Here is a 27,655-nt window from a genome sequence, read left to right on the forward strand (position 1 = left end):
TATTAAAAAAAAAACTGATTTTAGGCGGGTTGGTTCAATTTAACTATTAAAAAAAATCAAACCGAAATCAAACTACTACGACATTATCGTATACCTATAAATTATGTCATATTGTCATACTTAAAATTTAAATAATTAAAGGAGGTGACATATTTAATAGTACGTATCATCCTCAGATGGATCAAGTAGGAAATCCTACAACTTATTATGGCTAATGCGTATAGTTAAAGGAGGTGACATATTTTCAGTGGTTGACTCATTACATAATGAACATCTACGAACACGTGCACATATTTTTTCTTTCTGAAATAGGAGCCGAAAATATCTAATTAAAACATTTTATTATTTGTTCAGATGTTAATTAATTAGATTAAATCATAGTTTAATATCTAAAAAAAATATTGATAAATTTAAAGGACTATCGATATGTTTAGCCTATTTATTTAGGTAGAATCAAGTTAAATTCCAATTTCAAACTTAATTAATTAAAAGGAAATTAAATTGTGGTCCATCCTACTCTATCTAACTTCCTACGTTTACAAATTGTGAGCTAACGTAACGCCAAATTTTATTTTATTTTTTTGGAACATATGCAAGTTAGGCAATTATCCTAACTATAATTATCTTAGCTAATTTATAGATTGTGATCATAATGTCGTTTATGGTAGATAATACTATCTCCGTCCACTTTTAATTATCATAGTTTTCTTTTTTAGAGTCAAATGATAATAACTTTGACTAATATTTTATACGATGTATTTTTCATCATATTGATATGAATTTTTTTTGGAATTTTTAATACTTTTCGTATAGTTTTTGAATATCTAAATTTTTTGTTTAAAATATTAAATTAATATAATTTAATTTAACTTTAAAGATTAATCAAATTGACTTTTGAAAAGCATAACATGAAAATTAAAAATAAACAGATGAAGTATTAATTGATCACGGGTGGTGGAAGGCCATATGACCATATCGGATATTTATTGTGTTAAACGTGATATTCTTATCAGTTTTTACACATCTTAACTAATTTTACAGAATATTTATTATTTTTTTACTTATAAAAATATCAAATAACTTTGATCACTAGAATTTTGATAGAACTTATCGTCAGAGTTATTGCTTGTCAATTGTTACTATCAAAGTCATTTTTTAAGAAAACAATGTTTATTATTTGGGTAGTTAGTGGAAAATATTTCATTAAATAATTGTGTTAGCATATATATACATCAAATACTGTTTGATGTAAATTTTGAGTATTAAAAATTGATAATAAGATTTAAATGTTCAGTTGTTACCAAAAAAAAGAAGATTTAAATGTTGATTGCGAAGGAAACGATAAACGCCAATAAAAGTGAGGAAGTCACATTTTCTAGGGTCGATATCGGTTTATCAGTTTTCAATTTTTAAATATGTTAAATTAATAAAATATTTTATCGATTTATCAATTTATCGATTTTGATCCTTAATGGTTTGATTTTCAGTTTAACCAATAAGAAAATTCTCATAAAATAATCATACGACTTCTCCGATAATTTGGTGTGATATGACAATAATATAACTTTACGGAATGCTGATAAAATAGAAACAATAGTAACTAACATTAAAAAAAAACTATACAAATGCAACATAAATAAACAAAAAGGCTGAATGACCTAGCTAGGAGGCTCATGTACTTGACTCCGTTTGTCAGTTGAACCCTTCTACTCATCACTTTGCCAAATGAACCCTTAAACTCGATGAAACTCTATTTTCTAAAATGACCATTGATCGAGCTTATGTGGCATTAAAATAGCTGAGTTGGACAAATATGTGACCTCACGCATTTTAAAGCAAGTGAATGCAATATTTTTATTTAAAAATTATAAGACAAAATTATAATAACAATAAATTTAAAAAAAAATCTCAAAACCTTTCTTCTTCAACCCACCCCACCCCTTCTCTCTTCTACTTCAGCCCAACCATACCCTTTTTCTCCTCTCCTTCAGCCCCAGACCTCTCTCCACCCCCCACCCACCACCCCCTGCCCCTTTATATTCTTCTTTGACGTACACTCCATCACCATAATCATCAAATATAAAATTAAAAAAAGCTTTTGCAAGAAAACATATCATTCACCATTTTCATAAATTTAAGATCTATTAATTGAATTTACTCATAAATATATATTTCCCAACTTGAAGTTTTCTTGATTTTTTTTATCAAATTAAAATAAATAAAATCTAAAGCATGTGCAAGAGCTAATTACAATCTATCATATTTTATGATTGAGAATTTTTTTTTAGTGTGAATTGTGAAGAAATATGAAAATGATGGTTTTTTTATTTTTGGGGTGAGGCGTAGAGGGTGGGTGGGAATGAAGAAGATGAAGTAGGAAGGGAGGAAAGAGAGAGAGAAAATTACACTTTTTATTTTCTAATATTATTTATTTTTAAAATTTAATTTTTATATGTCATTGGAAAAATAATAATAATAATATAATAATAATGACGTGGTATTTTATGTGTAAAATGAGTGTATTACACGCACACATATCAGATGAGAAAAAAGTTTAAAATATTGTGTTTAAATGAGTTTAAGGGTCAATTTGGTAAAATCATAAGTACAAGGGTTCAACTTACAAAAAGAGTCAAGTACAAGGGTTTCTCAGGTCATTCCACCATAAAAAAATTAAGACAATTATTTGAATTGTAAAGAGCAAAAGTAGTAACCAATAAGATATTGATATTAATATTTAATTAATATTTAAGGCTTTATTTAATAGAGATTTTAATCTTAATTATTTAAATTTTAATGCATATTTTAATATTTAAAGTCAAACATTTTAATTTTAATGAAAATAAACGAAACCTAATGGAACAAGAAAACAAAATTAGTGCAACATAAGCTACCATAATCTCATTGTAATTAAGTTTGGCAATTAAGTATATCTAGTCATAACTATTAGCTAAAATATTATAATGCATCTATATACACACATTTTATGTGTTTTTAGTATAATGATTTATTTTTTTTAGAAAATGTGTTTTATATAAATTTGATTGGAGAGTGAAAGTCATGTATGTAATCATCACCAACAAATATACTTGATTAAAGATCGATAGCTATATATACTAGCAAACACAATGGTATTTCGGAAAAATATTTTAATAATGTTCTGAAATTCAAGCGATTTATGTGTTTCGATTTTTTTTTCAAAAGAATTATTCGTTTTGCTATTCTCTCCTTAAAAAGTCGCTCTTTTGGCTTTGAAGTCGCCACCAAACACACTATAAATGATTTATGGAGTTTTAGCTAAAATAATTCGAACATAATTTTTTATAATAAATTATTATATGTAAGCCATGCTTCACATATTTGAAAGTGACTTGTGTTAATGCACATCCAATAATTTAGACCATACAATAAAAAGGTAGGGCCCGTTGATTATTAATAAAAGTTTTCAAAACGTTTTTTTCTAAAAAAATTCATAATTAAATTAAAGTCGTTTGATTGAAAAGACATAGTATTCTGATAATTAATGAAACCCAAAAGGGTTTTCAAAAACTAAATTATTCCAATTATTTTTGGGTCTTCAATAGCATAGTCGAGATAAATTATTTTGATTTTGATAAAAAAAAATATCGCGATAAAATGAAATGCTTATTTATTCTTCTGTGTCAAGTGAAAATATATAATAATATATTCGATTAAGATATTCTAACAAATCGATAGACTCGATGGCAAAATATGAGAATATTAAGTCCTACGTAACTTATAGTGACCATAACCTTTTTTTATTTTTCTTTATTCTTTTTATTGAAAGCAATAGAGGACAAAAAAATGCCAAACTTAGAAAAAATTTAACATTAGTATTTTAATATAATTTTATCGTTAAATTTTGGCTTATATGTGACAAGTCAAGTCTTAATTTGAAACTTTATTTTTTCAATTAAATACGGTCATATAAAATGAATGAGACAAATGAATATTATTTTCTTTGTCTCATTCGATGTGGCTCATTTTTAAAATTATGAAAATGACTTCTCTAATGACAGTAAGAAAAATAAGTTTTACAAAATGTCAGTTCATATTGATTATATTCTCGTAAAATTTAACACACCTCATCTTTATTCCTCCCCCTAACCCACCACCTCCCATAATCAATATCTTTTGCTGACGTATAAACACACAAAAATAAATAATAATTTATTTATTTTCTTGAAAATATTTTTCATAAAAAAAATTATTTTCCGTCCTACCCAACCCCCATTAGTCAATTTTTTTTTTCCTGGTATTTAATTATACAACAGTTGAATTAGCATATCAAGAAAAACAATCACTATCTTAAAAGTCGGTGATAAAAAAATATAGGACTTATTCGTGTCTTTTCCTAAAAAAAAAAATGGATCCCTAAATGATATTTTATTTTATTCTAAAATTCTGATTTACTAGCATTGCATATTATTTTGTGGAGCTCTTTGCTAGTTCTAGTACTAGGATTTTGAAAATATGTACTTAGGTGAAAAATCAATATTATTCCCTTTGTTATCTTCATGGTCCCCTGTTATTCAATATCATGGCGTGCTTTCAGTCTTCAAAACAAAATGATATTCTAGTTTTACTATTTTTTCCGAGGTGGTCAGGTTGTGGGAAAAAAAATATCGAATATACAAGTAATATGATATACAAAATAATTAAATAATATATTTTGGACACCCTTAACAGAACAAGCTGTTATAGCCCAGTGGTTTCACTTGTCTCGATCACTGACATTCGTCAAGCAGGCCAGAAATTGGTACAGTCGATAAGACTTTATACTATAACGAGGCATTCAAGAACTTGTTAATGCAATACTGCTATGTATTTCTGCAATTGAAGGCTTCCAAGTAAAGATATATCCATCAGGAATTTCCTATACAAAACCTACTTACTACAATGGCTATCTCTGTCCTTTCTGAGGTATTAACAACGTTGAAGATAGATCGATTATCGTGTCCCCAACGACTCAAAACATTTACACCTCCAAAAGTGATCAGAAGAAGTTGATTATGACAAATCAGGATGGCTTTTTACCCCTTTTTTGGGAAGATTTGGCGAGTACATCGTAAATTTCTCTTCTGCGTTTGTTGTTGTTGTTGTTGTTGTTAAGGAGATTACTGGTATTGACGTTGTTTGTTTTGACGCTTGCTGCGCTCTTTCCCTGTGCATGTAGCACGTCCTGTACGAAGAATTTCAACTTCCATAATGTGGATTCACTCTGCATAAAGGTCAATACTTCATGTCATGTAAAGCAAGAGTAGACTAAGAACTAGAAATACTGCATATATGAAATGATCTCGACCGATGACCTGAGCATTCATATCAAGTTCCACTTCTGTTGCTGTTGGTTGGAAAGCAGGATCATTCTGTGCCACAATCAATAGTGCCTTATTAAGATCTTCAGGAGACAGCTTTGTGAGCGCATTCCCAAGTTGTTTCCTGTCTTCCGTTGAAATCTTTCTGAAATATGTATTAGAAACTTAGCGACAAATACTGCAGTAAACCGAATCACATAAAAACAGAATATATCAATAAATCACATATGCAACACACATCTAAGCGAGTTGTTTTAGAGGCTAGCCACATTCCCTGCCTCCTTGTTGAATCAGGAGCATGAGTGTGACATACTAATGTATCGCATAAGCATATCTATGGCCCAAATTGTACTTGGAGCATTTCCTGTTTGCCTGCTATGTTAGTGTTTCACCTTACATTCTAAATTCGCTGATTATGACTTCTACTTTTGCTATTAGATAGTATTTTTAACAAGTAATAACAAGTCTTATAAAAACTTTCACTAAGCCAGTGCATCAGGTGTAATTACAGATGGTGCAAATTGACAAATTCTCTCCTGTGTCTAGTATTATAGCATCTGCATCTTGTACAATGACGGGTTTGTCCAACATACTAATTTTACCCTCCACATAAGCAAGCCAACCAGAGCCCGGAGGCAAAACAAAAAAAGCTTCATTGTCAAAACCGTGTCATGAGCAGGCAATCACTATTGACTGTGATTTCCCAGCCAATGCTTGTCCATCTCCTTACTATTGGAAAAAGGTCATAGCATAGATTTTTCATTTACCATTAGAATTGTTTGTTCTTAATATATTACAATTTACAACCAATTAACAGGCATTACAACTGCTCCCCTCCCTATCCAGGCACAAGACTCCTAAAAAACATTTCTTTTCCACCTTCCTTCATAACTGGGCGAACGTATAGGCATTAATTATATTTCTTCCATTGTCTGACCATTTTTGCCAACAAAAAATCATGTTCATGGGGTATTCACCAATTACTAGCACCATATGTGACAGGGATTTTCTTAAAAACACCCCAATGTTCAACAAGGAAAAGGGTTGTACCATAGAAACATCCATCATCTTTCAGACAAAACAGAGAAAATTCATGGATCATTTTAGGTAATATTTTGGATTCAATCAAAAGAATATCTGGTAACCCATTCAATGAAAGGAAGGACTAGAGTACAAGGTATATTTATAAGCAATCAGCTACTTTAAAATTAATAAATGCACAACTTAACTGAAGAGAGTTGTTTGTTAAAGTTCTAACCTGCATTTCTGAAGCACCATTTCCCTGAGTTCTTCCAGTTGCATGTCCACCTCATCAAGCTGGAATTCAAAAGTAAGTATAAGTTATTATCTACAGGGTGATAAATTTAATGTGTGACGAGGAAGATCCATAAACAGTTAGGCCAATATGACTAAACTTTTATGTTTGCGTGTAAAGGAATCTGAGCCTTAACTACCTCAATAGTTAAATCTTTAGCCATTTTTGCATGAGCAGCCTCTTGAGCGAGCTGCATATCTTGTTGGGCTTCTGCTTCCTCTTCCTTTCGCCGTTTTTCCTACGAGCAGTAGTTCTCTATATTAATCTCTCAATCATTTACTTAAAAATCCGATAAATATCCTAACTCATACAAGCATATTCTTGATGAAAAATCTCATTTAGTATATATCAATAGCCTAGAAGAAAATGATTCAACTATCTTAGCAATTTACATGAGATGCTGAAGAAAAACCCTATAGATAATACATGGATATGAGTCATACCTCTTCATCAACTTTGGGCAAAAGCTGCAACCATTTCTCCTCGAATTTGCCCAACAAGGTTTTCGCCATTACATGAACGTCATCCCTTTCCTCGTTGTATTTCATTGCATTCTTAAATATTAGCCTAACGTCTGCACATATCTCTCGGACATGCTTATAGCCAGAACCATCCTTTGCTTCCATCTTGTTTTTGATAGTACTGAAGTCCATAGGCTTCTCAATAACCTAGAAATCCCATGATGTATTAGCAGAAATAAAAGGAGCATATGATTCCTAAGAACATCATAGATACAATAAGTACACGGACAAGAAAATTCAAAGCTTTTACCTCATAGTAATCGTGCAATCCAAGACCCTTGACATCCACGGGTTCCATAAAAGGTTCTGCCCACTTGTGCTGAGTGATCTGACAATTAGACTAAGTAATGAGTATAAATAAATTAACTGGAGCAAATCTACATTCAATCTTAAACAAGGTGCATCACCATAATATGCTCAGATGCCCTACCTTTCTTTCTTTTACCATTATTTCCTATGGTAAGAAGAAATAAACTAAAGAAAGTTACAAAGACAGAGAAGGATGAAGGCTAAGATCAGACGAAATACATCTTTCAATTGGTAAATCAGCAAGCTTACTTGCAAAGGAGAGACAGGAAGAGAATGCATAATCAACAGCAGGACAAGTACAATGATATGTACCTCCGTAGAAAAAGTAAAAAGAGAAAAACATCATCGGTACCAAAAAGTGAGCAACTGACATGAGGCATTTCAAAACTTTGTATAATCTTACAGGTAACAGGAAATCACAATGACAAAAAAAATACTAGCTTAACCGTATTAACATCTCTTCAACACTTATCAGGAGCTTCAATGTATATCAGAAAACTTTCCATTCTGCAAATTCAGCATGTACCACTATGTAGTATTTTCTCAATTTCTCGTGTTCTTTACAGTACTGCTTCGGGATACAAAATGATTTCATCTAACAATCGTTAGAAGTTTGAAGGATCACAGAAGTTACGCTTTAGTAGCACACTAGCTTTAGACAGACAAAAAGGTGTCGAGGCACGGAAAAAACAATGAGATTACCTGACGTAATATAGTACCAAATTGGCGCATAAGTTCTTGCATTCTCCTGGAACCAGCTGCTTCTCTACGTGATGCATCCTGCTGCCGCCTTCTAAAGCTAGAAATCTGTTTCTCTTTGTCTTTCAGAATAGAGCCACCTCTTGGCGTGTTTGATTGTTTTTTACTAGTATTGGAATAGAAATGCTCAACCTCATTCAATCTCTGCTCAAGCTGTTGATGCAACAAACTTGTGACCAGATTATATTTAAGAGCAATTGTAATCATGAAAACAGAAATACATGAGCTATCAGCGCATAGATGCTGAGAGATACTATCTTTTATATTGCAAATTCTGGGTAATATACAGTTTGTGTGCTGGTAAAACAGAAATAGTCTGATGAGAGTAACAATACCAAGAGAAATAACATCTGCTATATTTTTTATGAACTACGAGCAAAAGCTTTCCAACAGAAATGATTTTTCAAAGAGCATTAAGAGTGAAGCTATGAGGTGATCACTTATGAAAGAAAATTTAGCTTAACAAGCAACCTTTTCCTGCCTAAGATTGAAAGAAAAACAAATAGAAACAGGAAAAAGTAAACTATAAAAGCAAAAATCCTATGGGTCACGCTCATACAATGGTAAATAGATTGTCTCTGATCAAGCAAATTTACAAACTCCTACCCCCCCGTGAGCCCAAGCCTTGTGCACTAATTTATCTGTCTAACATGGTTTGGCTTCATTCCAATTGACCATACTTTCCCTATTTGTTTCGCCATATATGACTCCCAAGACAAGGTTTCAAAAACTGAAGAGATTACTCTTATGGTCCCCTATATCTTCATTTTGCACACTCTTGCCAAAGAATCTTGGTGAGTACCTAAGTGTATCTTCTCGTGTGGAGCATACTATCAAAAGAATGTTCTGATATTCTTTTTTCTCAATTTTCTTTAAGTAAAAAGGAACTTGAGAGATGCAATGGATAATCTCTTTGCCTTACACTTTCTCCTATTAGAATGCAGCTTTTGCACATAAAAAATTGTACATACTACAGGCAACCATAATGTCGATCAGAATGAACACTTCTATCAAGTGGACAATTTGAATCGTGTATCATTTTTCTGAATTGTTAATTGTGTATCATCTAAAACAACAACTTGTACATCAACAAGTTCGGCTATATGGATCAGGCTAACAATATACAAAATTTAAAAAAAACATAGAAATAACAGTTGTTTTATTAAATATATATTAATAATTTATCACAGATAACACACTAGAAATAAGCTAGAAATAGCGTGTTAAGATCATGTGGACAAACTATATGATAATATGAAAAAACAACAATGTAAAGTACAATAGTAAAAGACAATCTCAAAGAATGTTTGGACAGATTTACTATCCATTTGGATGTCAACTAGCATACAACAACCAAGTATACAATTTTCCTCAGCACCAAGTTACCTGATCAACCTTCCCAACCATTTCATCAACACTTCGACCGAAATTTTCAGAAGCAGCAGCATTGTCTTTCTGCTCTTGTATAGGGATGTCAGGAACTAAGCCGTTTAGATTCTCCATCTGATTAAGACATAAGCTTTATCTTAGCTGAAATTCATTGACTTTGTTTCAGCACAAAAAAGAAACCCTAAACCCAAAATCTAGAGAAACTACACCAATTTAATAAGGTCAACAAGATGAACCTTAATCGCAATAACATTTTCACTACTTCAGAACCTGCACATTAAATAAGCTAAAGCCTCACCGAATTTGCAAAATATTCACATAATAGTGGATGTTCATAAGGATCCTACATGACTTGAAATTTACACATTCACATTTAATGGTCTAATTTTATTTTTATCTTCTCTATGATAAAAATGTAAGAAAAGCGACCATTTATTATCCTCAAAAGAGAGTAGTACATTGCACGATTCTGCCGCCAATATCGAACGGAAAGTAAATGAAATGCATACTCTTCCCATCAAATACATTTCTTTATGCACCCTTCGGGGTGGCCTAGTAGTTTGGGCTTGGGACTTCCATGGTGGAGGTCTCAAGTTCGAAACCCCTTGCCAGTGAAAGCAAGGGGTTTGCCTTCTGGGTCGAGCTCATCGCACCGGGCTTGCCTAGTGCAGGTTACCTCTCCTATGTGGTTTGCGAGTTATTGCATAGGAGTGGGGGTTTTACCCTGTGCGCACCCAAAGGGTAGCGGCTGCGGGTTTCCCTTGTCATTAAAAAAAATACATTTCTTTATGCTAGCTGTACTAAGACAAGTCCTCTTAAGCTACGTTTCAATGTTCTCTTCCTTGTCTTACACTTCTATGAGTTGCATTGAATTTCCTTCACCTCATGTTTCTTGGGTTCTCTTAATTTGCTTCTTTCCTTCTTCTTTTTTTAAATGGTAAATATTATAGAAGTTAAAAATCAGCACTATGAAGTTGCTGCAATTACATCCAAAAGACAGCAAAAAAGAACATCCTGTCTATCTATACAAAAGATTCCAAATGACTCTGTATTTCTGTGTTCAAGTTGATACTTGCGATATTGACCTCTCGTCAATTCTCTCTTATACTCTTCCTGTCAACAATTCTTTTTCTCGTGTATTCGTCTGTTTGTTCCTATTCTCAAATCTCAATTTACGGGCAGATTCTTGGAAAATAAAAAGATGACCCTAGCTATTGAAGTTCATTATAACCAAAGTTACCAAATTATGGCAGCAAATAACTTTTTTATCGATAATCAATCAACAACTGGATATCAATTTTGCAATTGATCAGTGAATATGTTAAAATAGGTACTCAATCTGAAGTATAAGATAATTTTGCATTTCAAATTGTGCACTTTGCTTCAAACAATAGTTCGTTGTGCTGCACATTGCCTCTTTTTTTGAGCTTTTCAGTTTTTTTCGAAATACTGAGTTAGACAGTCTTCTTTCGAGTCGAGCATCTATCAGAAACAAACTCTATAGTCTCTAACCTACAAAGGTAGACGATACATCTCCATACATCCTACCCTCTCCAGACCCCCGCTTGTGGGACTACACTTGGTTATATTGTTGTTGTTGAATTATACAGTTTTAAGAGCTGATTTAACCCACCCAACCACACACCAAAGCATTACAAAAAAAAAAAAAAAACTTTCACAATTTGATAGTTCTACAATTAAAAATTATCGAAGAATGAAAAAAGGACTAGGGTTTTGTTAAAACAAAGATGAAATCTTTATTATTATATATATGTATTGAACTTACAGCTCGAACTTCGCCGGTCGCCGGAGTAGATCGGAGAAAAGCAAAGGGTTGTGCCGCCGATGAAGGAGATTGGTGACCGGTGGACTGGACTGGACTGTTGTCAGCTAATTTTTGAGTATGCCTTGGGTTTTGGACTATGTTTTTTTTTTTTCTTCAAGGATTTATGGTAAAAGGATTTAAACTACGATCAAAATAATTTTGAAAATAGAAAATCACATTAATAAAATAAATAAATTTGATAAGTATCAAAACTTAAATGTAAGATTAATAGAGCGATCATGAAATCGATTATGTTGTATTGGACAAAGTATTGACCAGTTAAAAACTCTTATTTTATGTTCGGATGATGAGAGTTGTGAAAAGTAGGATGTTGAGATGGATGTGTGGACGTACTAGAAAACAAGTAATGAAGGGAAAAAAGATTAAATTATATTGACAAAAAGAATCGAAAAGGAAAAAGAGGAGGAAAAGAGCAAGGGACTAAACAATGAAGTGAGATTTGAAACACGCATTCAATTACAAATGTCACCATTCAGGCATATGAAGACCGAGGAAATGCACAAATACCTCAATAAAAAATGTGAAAAATATATGAAATACTTATTAATCGAACTGAGAACACTAATAATGTAAATCCTGAATTACAACAAAAGAATTGTCATTTGAAAAAAGTTAAATACTAGTTAATATTATTTGTTATAGATGTCACAAAACAAATATATAATTTTTCTTCTTCTACTTAATGAAGCACGAAATAATTCATAACACGAAATATGGAAAATTCGGTCCTTTAATGTGATTTAGTAAAATAGTTCCATAGTTTTTTAATAAGCAACACTCTCAATCTTAAACAAATTGGGATTGATTTAACATGGATGTATGAACAATAATTTTTTACCTATATATTTCGTATGATTTACTATATATATAGTATAACTTTTGGATGAAGGGTGTTTGACTAATACGTAACCGATTGGCTATATGAATACTCACTTTTTCATTTAAACAACTTATATCATTGATGTACAAAGTGAAATACAACAACAATATATTCAGTGTAATTTCACAAGGTCGGTCTTGTGAGAGTGATGTGTACACAACCTTATCCCTACCTTATGACTTATGAGAAGTGGCAGAGCCAGGATTTTGACTAAGAGGATTCAAAATCTGAAGATACAAACTAGTCGAAGGAGGTTCGATATCTACTATATACATAAAAAAAAATTACTTTAATCATTAACATAAATTATCGAAGAAAGAAAAAAGGACTAGGGTTTTGTTAAAACAAAGATGAAATCTTTATTATTATATATTTGTATGCCGGTCGCCGGAGTAAATCGGAGAAAAGCAACGGGTTGTGCCGGCGATGAAGGAGATTGGTGACTGGTGGACTGGACTGGACTGGACTGTTGTCAGCTAATTTTTGAGTATGCCTTGGTTTTGGACTATGTTTCTTTTTTCTTCAAGGATTTATAGTAAAAGGATTTAAACTACCATCAAAATAATTTTAAAATAAAAAAATCATTTAATTTATAAAATAAATTTGATAAGAAAATATTATCAAAACTCAAATGCAAGATTTATAGAGTGAAGATGAAAATCGATTATGTTGTATTGGATAGAGTATTGACCAATTAAAAACTCTTATATTCAAAATATGAGAGTTGTGAAAAGTAGGATGTTGATGCGAATGTGTGGACATACTAGAAGAAATAAGATAAGGAATGAAAATATTTGAGACAAGGTATGAGTAATCTATGTGATAGACAAGACGAGAGAAGAGAGATTAAATCACATTGACATAAAGAAACCAAGAGAAAAAAAGAGAAGGAAAGAAGCAAGGGATTGAGCGATGAAGTGAAGTTTTTGAACCCTTTCAATTACAAATGGTTAGAATATGTGAAGAAAAAATACGTAAATGTCTTAATGAAAAAGTGTGAGAGATTGACCAGTAATAAATTCAACGAGAGATAGAGATAAACCGAAAAAATATTTATTTATCTTTTCTAAGTTTTTCACTACCATCCCACACAATAGAGATTCTTAGTTGCATGGAATAAAAAACTATTCTCCCACATCGATATTTGACAATGAATTTGATTCCTTTATAACAATGTACAACACTTAACTGCTTGCCGAGCTTAGTAACATGAGCTTGTAACCCAAGTGGGGGCATTAAGGTGGTTGAATATTGGGCTTTACCAGAAAGGTTGGGCTTGATGGGCTTATATCTGGCCTGCCCTGTCCAAGCATAGAGTTGGGTCACGAGGCCCAAATGAAAATATGGGCTTCTTGATTCCTAAAGTGGGGCGGACCGCATGAGACTGGCTTCACAGAGCAGTGAACAGCTCCCGCTCTGTGCAGTGGAAGGATAACGGGTCGGTGTTCGTCAAGTCCAGTAACGCCTGATGGGCTGCTCCAAATAAACAACCACTTTTTTTTGCCTTTATTTAAATCTCGTTCGATGAAAAATTATACTACAAGTATAAGATTTTAATCTTTTTTTATGCATGTATATAGTAGATATTGAGTGCGAAGACTCTTATAGAAGCCCTGATCAATTCGGATTTTTTTTTCATACTCGTAACTCAAACTTGAGATCTTTGATTAAGAATGAAGAAATTGATTCATCCAAACCACATAGCTTGTTGGGATGTAAATCATGAAGTACAACAAAAGAATTGTCATTTGAAAGAAGTTAATATTATATGTTATAAGATCTTATGTCTCAAAATCGCAAAAACAAATATTTTTTCTTCTTTTTACAATGAAGCAAGAAATAATTCATAACACGAATGAAATGGGAAAAATATTAATGGAATTCGGTCCTTCAATGCGTCAGTCTTAAACAAGTTGGGATCGGCTATATGAATTCTCATCACTTCATTAAACTCAACTCATATCATTGACGTACAAAATAAAATACAACAACAACACATTCAATGTAATTTCACAAGTGAAGTCTGGTAATAGTAATGTGTGCGACCTTGCCTTTATTTTGTGAGGGCAAAAAGACTCTTTCGAAAAATCCTCAACTCAAGGATAACATAACAAAATTAAGTAGGAAAGAAAAATACAGCAAAGAAGCAATCATACTAAACATCACGAATGTTGTACAAGGTGAAATAAAAGTAAGAAATGGTGCAACATTAAACTATATATTATTCTCTCTATTGCCTCTCATGGAATTAACAATTTTTCCCACATCGCCATTTGTTAATGAATTTAATGCATCTATAATAATCTATGACACTTTGTTATACGTCGAGCTTAGTAACGTAGGCTTGTAACTCAAGTGGGGACATTAAGGTGTTAGAATATTGGGCTTTACCAGATGGTTGGGCTTGGTGGGCTTATTCCTGGCTTGCCCTATCCAAGCACAGAGTTGGATCATGAGGCCCAAATGAAAGTATGGGCTTCTTGATTCCTAAAGTGGGGCGGATCGCATGAGGCTGGCTTCACAGAGCAATGAACAGCTCCCGCTCTGTGCAGTGGAAGGTTAACGGGTCGGTGTCTACCAAGTCCAATAAAGCTTGATGGATTGCTCCAAATAAACTCCACCTTTTTTGTTACAACTACTAATATGATTTTGAAGTCGAGGGTCTACTACATTTCACTTGTAAGATTATACTGATTAATGTGACTTGCACTTTCAAGGTCTACATATCCTTTATCCTTCTTAGATTTCACTCGTGAGATTAGATCTCTGTGCAGTGGAAGGATAACGGGTCGGTGTCTACCAAGTCCAGTAAAGCTTGATGGATTGCTCCAAATAAACCTCCACCTTTTTTGTTACAACTACTAATATGATTTTGAAGTCGAGGGTCTACTACATTTCACTTGTAAGATTATACTGATTAATGTGACTTGCACTTTCAAGGTCTACATATCATTTATTTTTCTTAGTTCACTCGTAAGATCAAATTATACTGATTAATGAGTATGTTGTTATAATATGATTTTGAATGAAAAATATTGAAATTAAATTTGGTTGACCTCTTGCAACTTTATTATATATCAGTTGGGACCAGACAATAATTTTTTCTATATATATGCTTTACCTAATTGTATCACTTCAGCAATATTAGTGTTTACACTATGTGTCCTTTTTTATTATTATTTTAAATAACAAAAAAATTCTTTAGTGGTTTCTATTTCTGTAATTGGAGAATGGTTCATTATTAAGATAGTATGTGGCGTATGATTCATTAAGTCCATATATACTCCAAACCATTGGTCAAAGATTCAAAGGGTGGGTCCCTATTTTGAGTATTTTTCTTAAATCTTGATTTATACTTTATTTGATTAATTAAATTATAATATTATGTCATAAAATATTATATGGGGACAATAGTAGATAAATTCTATTTTGATATACGGCTCAACATATTTAATTTTCAGCTAAATAATTAAACGTGTGCTTTTGATACTCCTTCATGTCGAAACGATGTTGTAATTGATTATTTATAGAACTATATTATCGTCAAATTACTAAGTAACAATGCAAGCAAACCCATATATATAATAATAGTAGTATGAATTTACCCAAAACTAATGAACAAAAAATGCTACTAATACAAATATATAATATGATTTAAGGATCCACATATACTACATGACATAGTACAAAAACATATTTCAAAATCATAAGAATAACAACAACGACAATATATTTAGTATACATAGTCCCATAAAAGGGATCTGAAAAAATCGTAAAAATGTTTTCTCAAATCATTGAGTCTTTTAAAAAACATATTATATTTTTAAATAAATAGAACCACCCACCAAAAAGCAATGTGTGGATATATTTAATTGACTATATTATACTTACTTATAATATAATTGAAGTGGTCTCACTATTTTAATTTTCATCAATGTTTTGGCTTTGTGGTAATGTCTAATGTCCAATGTCTCTATCGAAGGTCTCAATAAAGCAACCACTAAAACATAAATACTCAAAATGCCTTTTTTAGCTTTTCCTTATTAGCCTTATAAACACCCTAATCCAATTTCAATGTTCCCCACTTAATGTCCTGATAATTGTACACTCTAAACAAATTTCGTATCGATAAAATATAAAAGATATGTTGAATATATTAGTTATAAATTAATCAGCACGCCTTAAATTATACTATTGCATTTTGAATTTTAAATTTGTGCAACATGATGTGTAAAGTAGATAATATTATACGGACTAGTACTATCAAGAGGATCCTCTATATTGTGTTTAAGTTAAGTTCATTTTTTATCGATACATGAAGATGATGGAGGAGGAGGAATTCTGTATATTTATCGAGTATATTGTATATATAATAAACTTTAGAAACTCATAAATAGTGATTTTGATTATATGTTCGGCCAAAGTCAGTGAATTTGATCCACATTCTATATATTTCTTAAGAAATTCCATGAGCGCATATAAATTAGTAATTTAGAACCAACTAACTTAAAAAGGATTAGAATCCCGACCGTATAAATTTGAAATTTTAACTCCACCTTTGCCAATAAATTTACTTCAAATTCTAATTTTGCCTCTATCCTTAAATTTTATATTCACAACTCATAAATTAACTTCAAATCCTGACCCCCTAAACTTTAAATTCAAAACCCTAAATTAACTTCAAATCTTGCCTCCACCAGACCACCACTGCACTTATACTTCAAATTCAGAACACGTAAACTTCAAATCATGCCTCCACCACTGCACTTATACTTCAGATTCAGAACATGTAAACTTCAAATTCTGAATCCGTCTTTCATCTTCAACAAATTAACCTAATGAAGTCCATTGAATCAAGAACAATTTGTACAAGTGGAAAGGAATTGAAGAATTATTGAGAATCTTTAGAGGTGGAGGGTGGGTGGGTGTGGCAAATGAAATTAGGGTTTGGTGCTCCTGAGCTAAGGGAGAAATTGAAACAGTATATTAGTGGATATAATAATATATAAGAAGGAGATACATAAGTGCTCATGATATATCTCTTTCCAACCAATAAGCAGTTCATTAATTTTTAGAAATTTCGAAAAATCAATAAGAAGATTAAGGGTGTGTTTGGTATGAAGGAAAACATTTTTCAATTTTCTCATGTTTGGTTAGGCTAAATGTTTTGGAAAATGTTTTCCAAATCAACTCATTTTCCTCAAATTTAAGGAAAATGACTTCCCTTCAAAACTTAAGGAAAACATTTTCCAAAACTCTCTTCCAACTTCAAATTACAATTATTTTTTTGTTGAAAAATCAATTTATTCCTCAAACCATCCCCAACCAACCCCCCCCCCCCCACAAAAAAAATAAATAATTTAAAGCTTGTTTTTAAATTCAATTTTTTTACCCCACCCTCACCCCCTCCCAAAAAAATATTAAAAATTATTTTAAAAAGATATTTCTAATTTCAATTTTTTATTTTTTTACCCCCCACCCACTACCCTCGCCCCCCCCCCCCATCAACCCCCTATCAGCCCCCAACCCCCTTCGAAAAGAAAAAAATTTAAGTTTGTTTTTAAAAAATATTTTCAACTTCAAATTTTTATTTTTTCATACCGATCCTCGATCACCCACCCCCTCTCCGGTCACCCCACACCCCCAAAAAAAAATTGAGTTTGTTTTTAAAAAATATTTACAAATTCAAAATTTCATTTTTTCATCCTATCCTCGACCCCCCACCCACCTCCTACCCAGCCCCCCACCCACCCACCCCTAACCCCCCTCCCCCCCAAAAAAAAAATTAAGTTTGTTTTTGAAAAATATTCTCAACTTCAAAATTTCATTTTTTCATCCTACCCTTGACCCCCCCACCCACCTCCTACCCAGCCCCCCACCCACCCACTCCCACCAGCCCCCCCCCCTCCCCCACAAAAAATTTAAGTTCCCACCCCCTACCAGCCCCCCACCCCCCCTCCCCAAAAAAAAAAAAAAAATTTCAAGTTTGTTTTTAAAAAATATTTTCAATTTCAAAATTTCATTTTTTCACCCCTACCCTCGACCCCCAACCACCCACCCCCCACCCCCAAAAAAAAAATTTAAGTTTGTTTTTCAAAAATATTTTCAACTTCAAAATTTCAATTTTTCACCCCTACCCTCAACCCCCCCCCCTGCACCCCCACTCCCCCAAAAAAATTTAAGTTTGTTTTTAAAAACTATTTTCAATTTCAAAAATTATTTTCTACTCTAGTAAAAATAAAAGATATTTCTCAAAAATATTTTTTATTCATAAATCAAACACTAAAAATCTTTTCCGGAAAATATTTTCTACTCACCAACCAAACATGAGAAAATAAGTCAAAAATCAACTTGTTTTCCTGGAAAACATTTTCTAGGAAAACATTTTCCATGGAAAACATTTTCCTTCATACCAAACACACCCTAAAGGTTTCTAACTATGTTACTTTTTAGGACTCTCCAAAAATACATTATTTTGGATGATCCGACACACATTCATCCATCTTCGTAAGAGCCCGAGCAACGCATATAGTTGTTTCTGAAAAATCTTAGTAGTTCAGTTCATTAATAACTATCTGATCTTTCATCTTGTTGGTGAGACTTCGATTCTCCACCTTATAATCCCTCTCTAATCCCCAATTTAAAATAAATTAGTTGTTTGAATACACAAGTTTAGATTAATACACTTAACACCTTTTTTTCCATAGAAAACGCAAGGTATTTTCACTCGGGGATGAATGTAACATTTACAATATGAGTTATGCAGAATTCAGTAGTCTCGATCCAAACCCCATATATATATATTCATTTTTTACCTAAATATCAACATATTTACAATCTTAGTTATGCAGAATTCAGTAATCTCGATCCAAACCCCATATATATTCTTTACCTAAATATCAACGTAGTTGTCAATTGGATTTTTTGTTCAACCAATAATTGTGATGATCAAACTTAGTGCAAACCAAGATAATAATACTTTGTTTTGCTTATGAATATATCTTTCTATGGCTCAATAACCCTAAGGTTTTGTGCCCACTACTTATGGATCACTCGAATTAATTAATAATTTACTTTAAAAGTGTAGATTAATAATTTATTTAGTGTTCGAATTACTACTATATCTTATATCTCAGAAGTGCAAGATCCCAAAATAAATTAATAAAATATATACATATGAAATATTAGTATAATTTGTTTAGCCAAGGTCGATATATAACTAAAAAATATTGCCCTTTGGTGAGTGACAAAGGCTAAGTGTACAACATAAAATCATTATCATGATTCATGAACATGTAGTAGTGTTTGACATCACATTCTTTGGTCTATGAACATCAACACTATGTTTAATCCAAAAATAAAATATTTAGGTCAGTTTTTTATCGTATATAGTATCAAAATCTAACCATTCCTAGTTCTTCATTTACTCGATGTTTGAGTTCATTTTATTTTATTCACACTCTAAATGTCCAGTACTGAGCATATGAAAAATGTTTAAATCCCACATCCGTTGTGGGAGACAAAATTGGTCTCTTATTTGGCATGAAACTAGGATTATATATGTCGAACATGAATATAATTTATTTATATATGGAATAATTAGTTAATCACGTTTATTACCTTTTAATTAATTATCACATCTTAATTGGAAGAATATTGTTAGATCTTTACAAAAAAGTACTTATATATAATCAAATCTTGCAAATGTGTCCAAAAAATTCTATGCTATGTGCTATATTATTTTGTGAACAGTAAAGCTACCAAAATAATTATATTATAATATTTGCCAGCTGGTTTATTTATAATATGTTAAATACATGATTAATTTAATTTTTAATAAAAAATTTAATTAAATAAATTTCAATTATGGCCAAAGATGTCTCCACTTAAATCAGAAAGATTTACAGCTTTTTCTCCATCAAAACACCATTACCGTTTTAGTATTAAGGACAAAAAAGAGATGACGTAATAGATACAATGGTGGGGTTTAAAACTAATTATTTTTATAAAGTAATTAATTATTTAATTATATGTTAATTAAATTAATTAAATTCCCTAACAGTGCTCTGTACCAACTTTGCTTTGCTTCAAGCCACCATCAATTTTTTCTTTTTTGATTCACATTTTTTTAGCACAATGACACTTATATTTCGTCATGTAACATTCAAGAAAATAAAAAATTAATTAAGAATAAATTAATAATTTTGACTTGATTTTTAAGGTCTCCTCTTTTTTCCCCCCTTTTTCCAAGGGTGGTTGAATACTTTAAAATTAATATTTATTTATAGTTAAAGGGAAAATTAAATTAGTTGTCTCTTTTTGGTTTCTTATATTGTGTCCGATATTCATATTAGAGTTCGACCAATTCACATTCACGCCTCATAGGGCCCATTATGGGGTAGCGCTCCCTATCAAAAATATTTTCTACATTCAACACTCAAATTCAAGACCTCTGATTAAAAGAGAAGCAATCTCATTCGCTGCATCACGTAGTTTAATGACAATTAAATGAGTTGTCATGTGACACATTTGTGGGAAATTGGAAATGCACCTAACTTGGGTTGCTTAGCCAACAACGGAACATTTACAAGTAAGGGGATTGTTCTATGTTTTTTTTTAATTTGTCGTTCGATATGTGTATTGGAGTCGATTAAATTAAGATTTACTTATTGCATGGTTTATTTATCAGGTCGACGCTCTCAATAAAAAGAATTTTATTTTCTAAAGCTCAAACTCGAAACCTCTAGTTAAGAATAAATTGTTTTACTTTAGAATTGAATAGTTAATACTACTGATCGGAGGTATATGAATTAACAATATAAATTTATTTATCAGTTAATATTTTTACCAACTTACCAATAGGGTAATATTTGTCAAGATATATATGTAATTATACTTAATAAATGATCTGATTATCCAAAAAATTTATACATGAGTACATAGAATTGGAAAAAATACAAAATCTACCTTGAATATGTGCTTTTCCAACTCAACATTAAATCGCATTGGTTTAATTAAAGATAACTAGTAGCACCTTAGTTTTGATTAAGCAACAATAAAATATAGAGCTGTTTTGGGAGCTTTGGCCATTTATTGATTTGAGTTTTTAATATTTAAATCTTATTAGTCTAATTAAGTACTCTTCATAATCATCATGATTTTGTTTACTTATATTAAAAAATATAAAATATATTCTCTTATCATCCAAATTTGGATCGGTTTGCATATGGATAAAATCGTTAAGATTAGGATTTGACTTAGAATTAGCATAAAATGATTAAACTATTATGGTAGGTAATTGACAATTATCCTATTAATTATAGAAGTTATTTTTTCTTCTTTCAAATGAGAAATGAGTGTATATATATATATATACATATTTTGATTTTTGGTTGCCTCAAAATGCTCTAAAAAAAAATTTCTCGGATGTCCAGTATTGGTATAAGAGTCGGACTAATTTAATTTTTTGCCGCATAGGTCCCCATTCCGGGTGGGGGGGGGGGGGGGAGATTCTCTCTAGCAAGATTTATTTTTCAGATATAGGACTCGAATCCGGAATTTTTGGTTAAGGGGAACAACCCCATCCGTTGCACCACTTCTCAAAGTGTGAAGATTGAGATTTTTTTTTAAAAAAGAGTGTTAATCCTGCCTGAAAATGGTGTCACAAGATTATGGGTTTTTGTATAATTAAATTTCCTAAGTATAGAATTGTAATTTAGCTAGGGTGATGATGTAAAAAGATGATCACAACCACTAATTAATCAACTTTAATTTGTGGCAGAGTTCATATAATGGATTACACACAGCATCTAGTGATTTACAATTTGGCTAATTCAGATCACCTATTAGGATTAATTAATTAAATAAATAATTATAGACTAGTTAGTACAACTAAGTTAACACGAAACTGCTTTAATTTTTTATTAGAAAAAAAAGGAGTATTTAATAGTGAGAATCCAAATCATCATTACATATCAAATGCAAAATGACCTAGAAAGTACGTTGTATTTTACACATAAAGTTAATGTAGGACTAATAATTTTCTTAAACACATAGCTAAGTGGACTGTCATTTGCTTGTAAAAAAACATTTTTAGCACCAAAAATTCATTACCAAAAACTAGTTCAAAAAGTTATATATGGTCAGTATTCAGTAATATGGATTTTATACAATAACAACAAATCAACAATATTATTAATAATAAAATTCAGTAAAATCTCAAAGGTGGGATATGAAAAAGATAGAGTATACACAGATCTGATCCTTACTTCATGAAGGTAGAAAAGGTATTTCTAAAAGACTCTCATCTGATGTATAACATATACTGGGGTGGAGTTATGTAGTGTCGATGAGTCTAGTTTCTTCGGTGAAAAACTATACTATTTGTACATGATGAAAAATAATTTTTTTATGTTTATATATGTGATGCCCCAATTTAAGATAAGAAGTCTCACATCGACAAAATATATAAGGGATGTTGAGTATATAAGTAACCAGACCTTATATACTCATGATGTATTTTAAATTTGTGCGAATCTAAGCCTAAAGCGGATAATATTACTGGTGGACCATACAATATATATTTTCACTATTCTAAATAGATTTTGTATTATTATTAGTCAATAAGATAGTATATATTTATTTTATTTTCTACCTTTGGCCCCAATGCAACATCAGCAAATCCCCCACTAGAATACATCCAGCCTTTTACTTTCTTTTACATGCCATTTTCACAGTGCCAAACAACTTCTTATTAACAGTCAACTGTAACTATCACCAAAAGTTATGTTAACATGGTCAAAATTCTTGTATTTTTCCTAGCAGATCTCGAATTTAAGCTTTTAAATTTCTTAATAATTTAGATCGTACATAATTTACATCTGAAGAAGTTTTAGAGAACGAGAATTTAATGACGGTATCTGAGAAATAAATATCTGCTAATTCTATGCCAATAGCTTTGGTAATACAGAGGATACAAGTGTTATCCAAAATGATTAGGCATAAAGCTCCGATTGCTTGAGTGAATTTATAAGTAAAAATTGAGGCAGGTGAATTCGTGATCCTTTTATAAAATTAGCTATGTTAATATGTATATGATTTTTAAAATTAGTGTAATACTACATGCTGACTCTCATATGCAGTGATGGAGTCATAATTTCTACTAAGGGAGGTGTCAAAATATAAAAATACAAAATCACATAGAAACTAAGGGATATCAATATATTATATATAATAATATTTTTACCTAGTTACACAATATAATTTTCTAGCAAAGGGGTGTTGGTTAACATCGTACCCTCAAGAAGATTAAATGATGCACTTGATTGAAGATCGAGTAATTTACCTAAAAGACTACATATAAATTCCTTTTAGCGTTGCACCATGTTCAAAAAATCTCTCAATTTATTTCACGTTCTCGAAATTTAAAAGATGTTACATAAATTGTGACGGAGAACAGAGAGTATAGTGTTACGTTATGGCCAGGAATCGGTACACTTGTTCGCATGCACCGAAAGATTAAAATTCTTGGGTGGCCACTTATTTATTAGTGATTTTGTGACTGGTCAAGTAGTTATCAATTTTAATTTAGCTAGGTGGACTAACATATTTTACTACTGGTTGTGATTTTTTTTCTGATTCACCTGCCAAATACTAGGATTTGAAAATTGTTGGACATCCTTGTCATAGAAATTTGGGCTTAACTAAATTTAATTAATTTTATAGATCAATATATACTAGATCAAGCCGAGCCACGAGTCTTTACGTATCAAATGAAATTAACTATATTTAACTTTCTAACACATGAAGAACTTTGATAGTGACATATTTTATAATCGCTGATAAATCTACATTTATAGTATAATGATCTTTTCCTTGTTGAGTTGAATCTGATTGAACTTCGACTATCATATCTCATATCGTGATTAGTCCAACTGTCAAGTTTTTATTTCAATTCATACACTCGATATAATAGCAAGTAGAAATGGATCTAGAATTTAAGTTCATCAATTTTTAATATTTTTAATATTAAACTTATTGTAATTTTACAATTATGAATTAAAATTTACTATATTTATTGCAATTTTAGTTCATTTTTATACATAAATTTATAATTTATATTTAAAGTATGAATTCTCACATATAAAATACTTTTGAGTATGTGTTCAGATGAATCTAATATCGTATTATAACTTTGAATTTGTAAAACACAAAGATTACAAGTTGAGAGATGTGTGAAAGATTGTACGGAAATATGTTAACTTACAATGACACCAATAAAAAATGAATTTAGATGAATTTGATACTATATTTATAAAATACCTTTGAGTATGAATTGAGATGAATCTAATATGACACTTTGGATTTGTAAGAGACATAGATTACAATTAGTTGGGAGATCATGTGTAGAAGACTGTATGATGAAAATACATTAACTTAGGATCACAAGACCAATAAGAAAATGTATAAGTGCTTTCCAATATATTTCCAATTATTATAATGTCAAAAAAGTTTAATATATATTTCTTAAATTGGAATATTCTGTTTTGCAGAAACTTTAACATAAAAGAATAATTCCTTGATTCTTTCCTTGTGCCTCTTTAGTGGGATCTGTTCAATAACACTGACATGACTAGAATTGAATATTTTTATTATATGCCTTTCAATATTCCCACCAAATTGGTTTTCTTAATGAGTATTATCAATCATCATAAATAAAAAAAATAAAATAAAAATGCTTCCTTTTTGGTTATTGGTCCTAAGTTTTTTTCTTTTTCTCATACACTTATTCTTCAACTTTTATTTTGGATTGTCTCTTTGTAATAATTGGTCACAAACATTTCAAGAGTTGACATCAAGTAAAATTCCGCTGAGGTCTGAAGAGGGAAGAATGTATACAAACCTTCTATTACCTCGAGGAAGTAGAGAGACTATTATCGATAAACCCTCAATTCTAGTACATCAAGCACAAGTATGAGTAGAAGAAAGCAATGAAGATACAAGAAAGAATAGTAACGTCAACAAATATAATGTGATAATTGAAACACAATAAACAACATATATATGACAATAACTACAAAGGTACGACTAGTACTACACATACACGATTCGTCACAAGATAAGACAACGCTTACCCTTTACTAATCTTCTACCGTGATACGTGTCCTCCACTCCTTCTGATCTAGAGTCATGTCCTTGGTAAATATGAAGTTGATTAGTGAATATGGCAAGGGACAAAAATGGAATAGAAACGATTTCTTTTAATTTGGAGATATTTTACTTAATTTCTTTTACTGGATGTTGTAAATTTTATACACGAAATGTTAAAAAGATATGACTCAAATCATTTCATAGCCAAAATAAGGATAAGGTTATCATTAATTTTGACTATAACATTTGCATTTTGTCACTAATGGGCAATTTCAAATTAAAAAGGTATAATTAATTAAAGTATTAAAGTTATAAAAAAAGATAAGAAAATAAATAAATAAATATATAATGCGTCTACGTAAATTTCAACCATAGCACGAGGTGGGTAGTTATCCTATATTTAATTAATTTTATTTCACACGGCAGGTAACTTTTAAAGATTTTTAAAGTTACCAATAAACAAGATTTAAAGAAATAATAAAAACGTGGAAACTACCTTTTAATTTATTTTTGCCAATCATACTTTGAGTAATGTTTTCTCTTGCATTTTCTTTTTTTACTTTCATATATGTAAGGTTTGTGTACAATTTGTTGCAAATATAAGAATAAGGTTTGCGTATAATCTGTTAAACATTTTAGCTATTGATAGACAAAGACTAGCTTAATATTCTTTCTATTCCTAATTACTTGTCCACTTTTGAATTGACACACTTATTAAGAAAATAATTATTGACATAGTGAGTTTACCATTTTACCCCTATTAATTTTGAAGTGGATGAATTAAAAATTTAATATTTTAAAGAAGTTCTACCTTTTTCAAAATTACTTAATTAAGGGTATAATAGGTAAAAATTTTTTATCCTTTCTTGATTCGTCAAAATGAACAAGTAAAATGGAACAAATAAAAAAGGAAATTGGACAAAGGGAGTAACACTGATAATTTTCTTTGAATTATTTTATGTATACATTAACATATTTTAATCTCATCTTGATATTATATCTGAATTTGTTGCTTCAATTTTATTTTTATTAGCTTATATGTTATTATCCTCAGAGACTCTTCAAATTTATTTGGTCGAAGTGGTAGACAAGTTAATTATTCAAACAATCATAAGACTGAAATTCCTCCATTATTTTCAACACGTTTGATTTTGACTTAAATAATAAAATAAAAATACTGTAATATGTTAGAACAGTCACATGATAGTTTTATTAAAGCTAAATGATACAGTGTATATAGAAGAATCACAATTCTTCAATTAATTATATGGCTAAACATGGTAATATTCTGAGAAGTGAATTTAATCAATAAAATTAAATGTATTTGACCAACTTCATTACATGTAGGTAGAGGGACCATAGTCAACAATTAATATACAAATTAACAAAAAAATTAATAATTAAGAAACCTTAAAATAAATTTCACAAATAATCACTTTTTTACCTCCGTAATTAAAAAAATATTGTCATTATTATGAAGTTTCAAATTCTACAAATGAAATTTCATGACAGTATTCTGTAGTTTTATTTGTGATATTTAAAACTTGATGCCAATAATTATGAAGTTTCAAAAAATTTCAGGGTTTAATCTTGGAATTGAAAGGTAAATCTTGTATAAATATTCAAATCCAAATCTTGTATTTATTTTATATACATACTAAAATTCATATTCGGAGTTTAACATTGACATGTATAATCAATGTATATTTTATACAAATTAATAATATATTTAAAAATCATTAAAACATAAAGATTAGAATTAATTTTGGGGTTTTATTGGGCTGTTATGGAGCGTAAGTTTTATTTTTATTTTAAAGGAGCGGTGCTTCCAACATGTTTTTTTTTTTTTTTCATTTTTAGAAGGCTCAAGCATGAGATCTTTGATCAAAGGTGGAGAGATCCGAATCATTTGATCACAATTCACAAGTTTGATTGATTTTATTTTTATTACATAAGAAGATTAAGACGAGAAGTTTGTTTTGCTAATTACTCTGTCTGTCTCATATTATATGGACACTTTCTATTCTATACGATAATTAATTAAGAAATCATTAATAGATTGATCAATTTTACTATTTTGCTCTTTGTTCATATTAATTAGCCTCTTGAAAAGAGAAATTCTCGAATCTCGGGTCTTCAAAGTTTGTT

General features: G+C 30.8%; 1 protein-coding gene and 1 long non-coding RNA gene across 2 annotated transcripts; one reads left to right on the forward strand and one right to left on the reverse strand.

Moving 5' to 3' along the window:
* Positions 1-4,867: 4,867 nt before the first annotated feature.
* On the reverse strand, positions 4,868-11,527 carry LOC125825629 (transcription factor GTE1-like). The gene is made up of 9 exons (XM_049504956.1): positions 11,419-11,527; positions 9,630-9,746; positions 8,187-8,396; positions 7,426-7,503; positions 7,098-7,322; positions 6,794-6,892; positions 6,598-6,656; positions 5,334-5,484; positions 4,868-5,242 (listed from the first exon to the last, which is right to left on the reverse strand). The coding sequence occupies exons 2-9, from the start codon at positions 9,744-9,746 to the stop codon at positions 5,042-5,044; spliced, it is 1,140 nt and encodes a 379-aa protein (XP_049360913.1). The 5' UTR covers positions 11,419-11,527; the 3' UTR covers positions 4,868-5,041.
* A 3,212-nt stretch (positions 11,528-14,739) lies between these two features.
* On the forward strand, positions 14,740-15,173 carry LOC125825661 (uncharacterized). The gene is made up of 2 exons (XR_007442877.1): positions 14,740-14,916; positions 15,139-15,173. It is a non-coding gene; the product is annotated as an uncharacterized LOC125825661 (long non-coding RNA).
* Positions 15,174-27,655: the final 12,482 nt, after the last annotated feature.

The sequence above is a fragment of the Solanum verrucosum genome, unplaced genomic scaffold (assembly GCF_900185275.1).
Source record: "Solanum verrucosum unplaced genomic scaffold, falcon-dt-bn FXZP01000298.1, whole genome shotgun sequence".
Taxonomy (NCBI): Eukaryota; Viridiplantae; Streptophyta; class Magnoliopsida; order Solanales; family Solanaceae; genus Solanum; species Solanum verrucosum.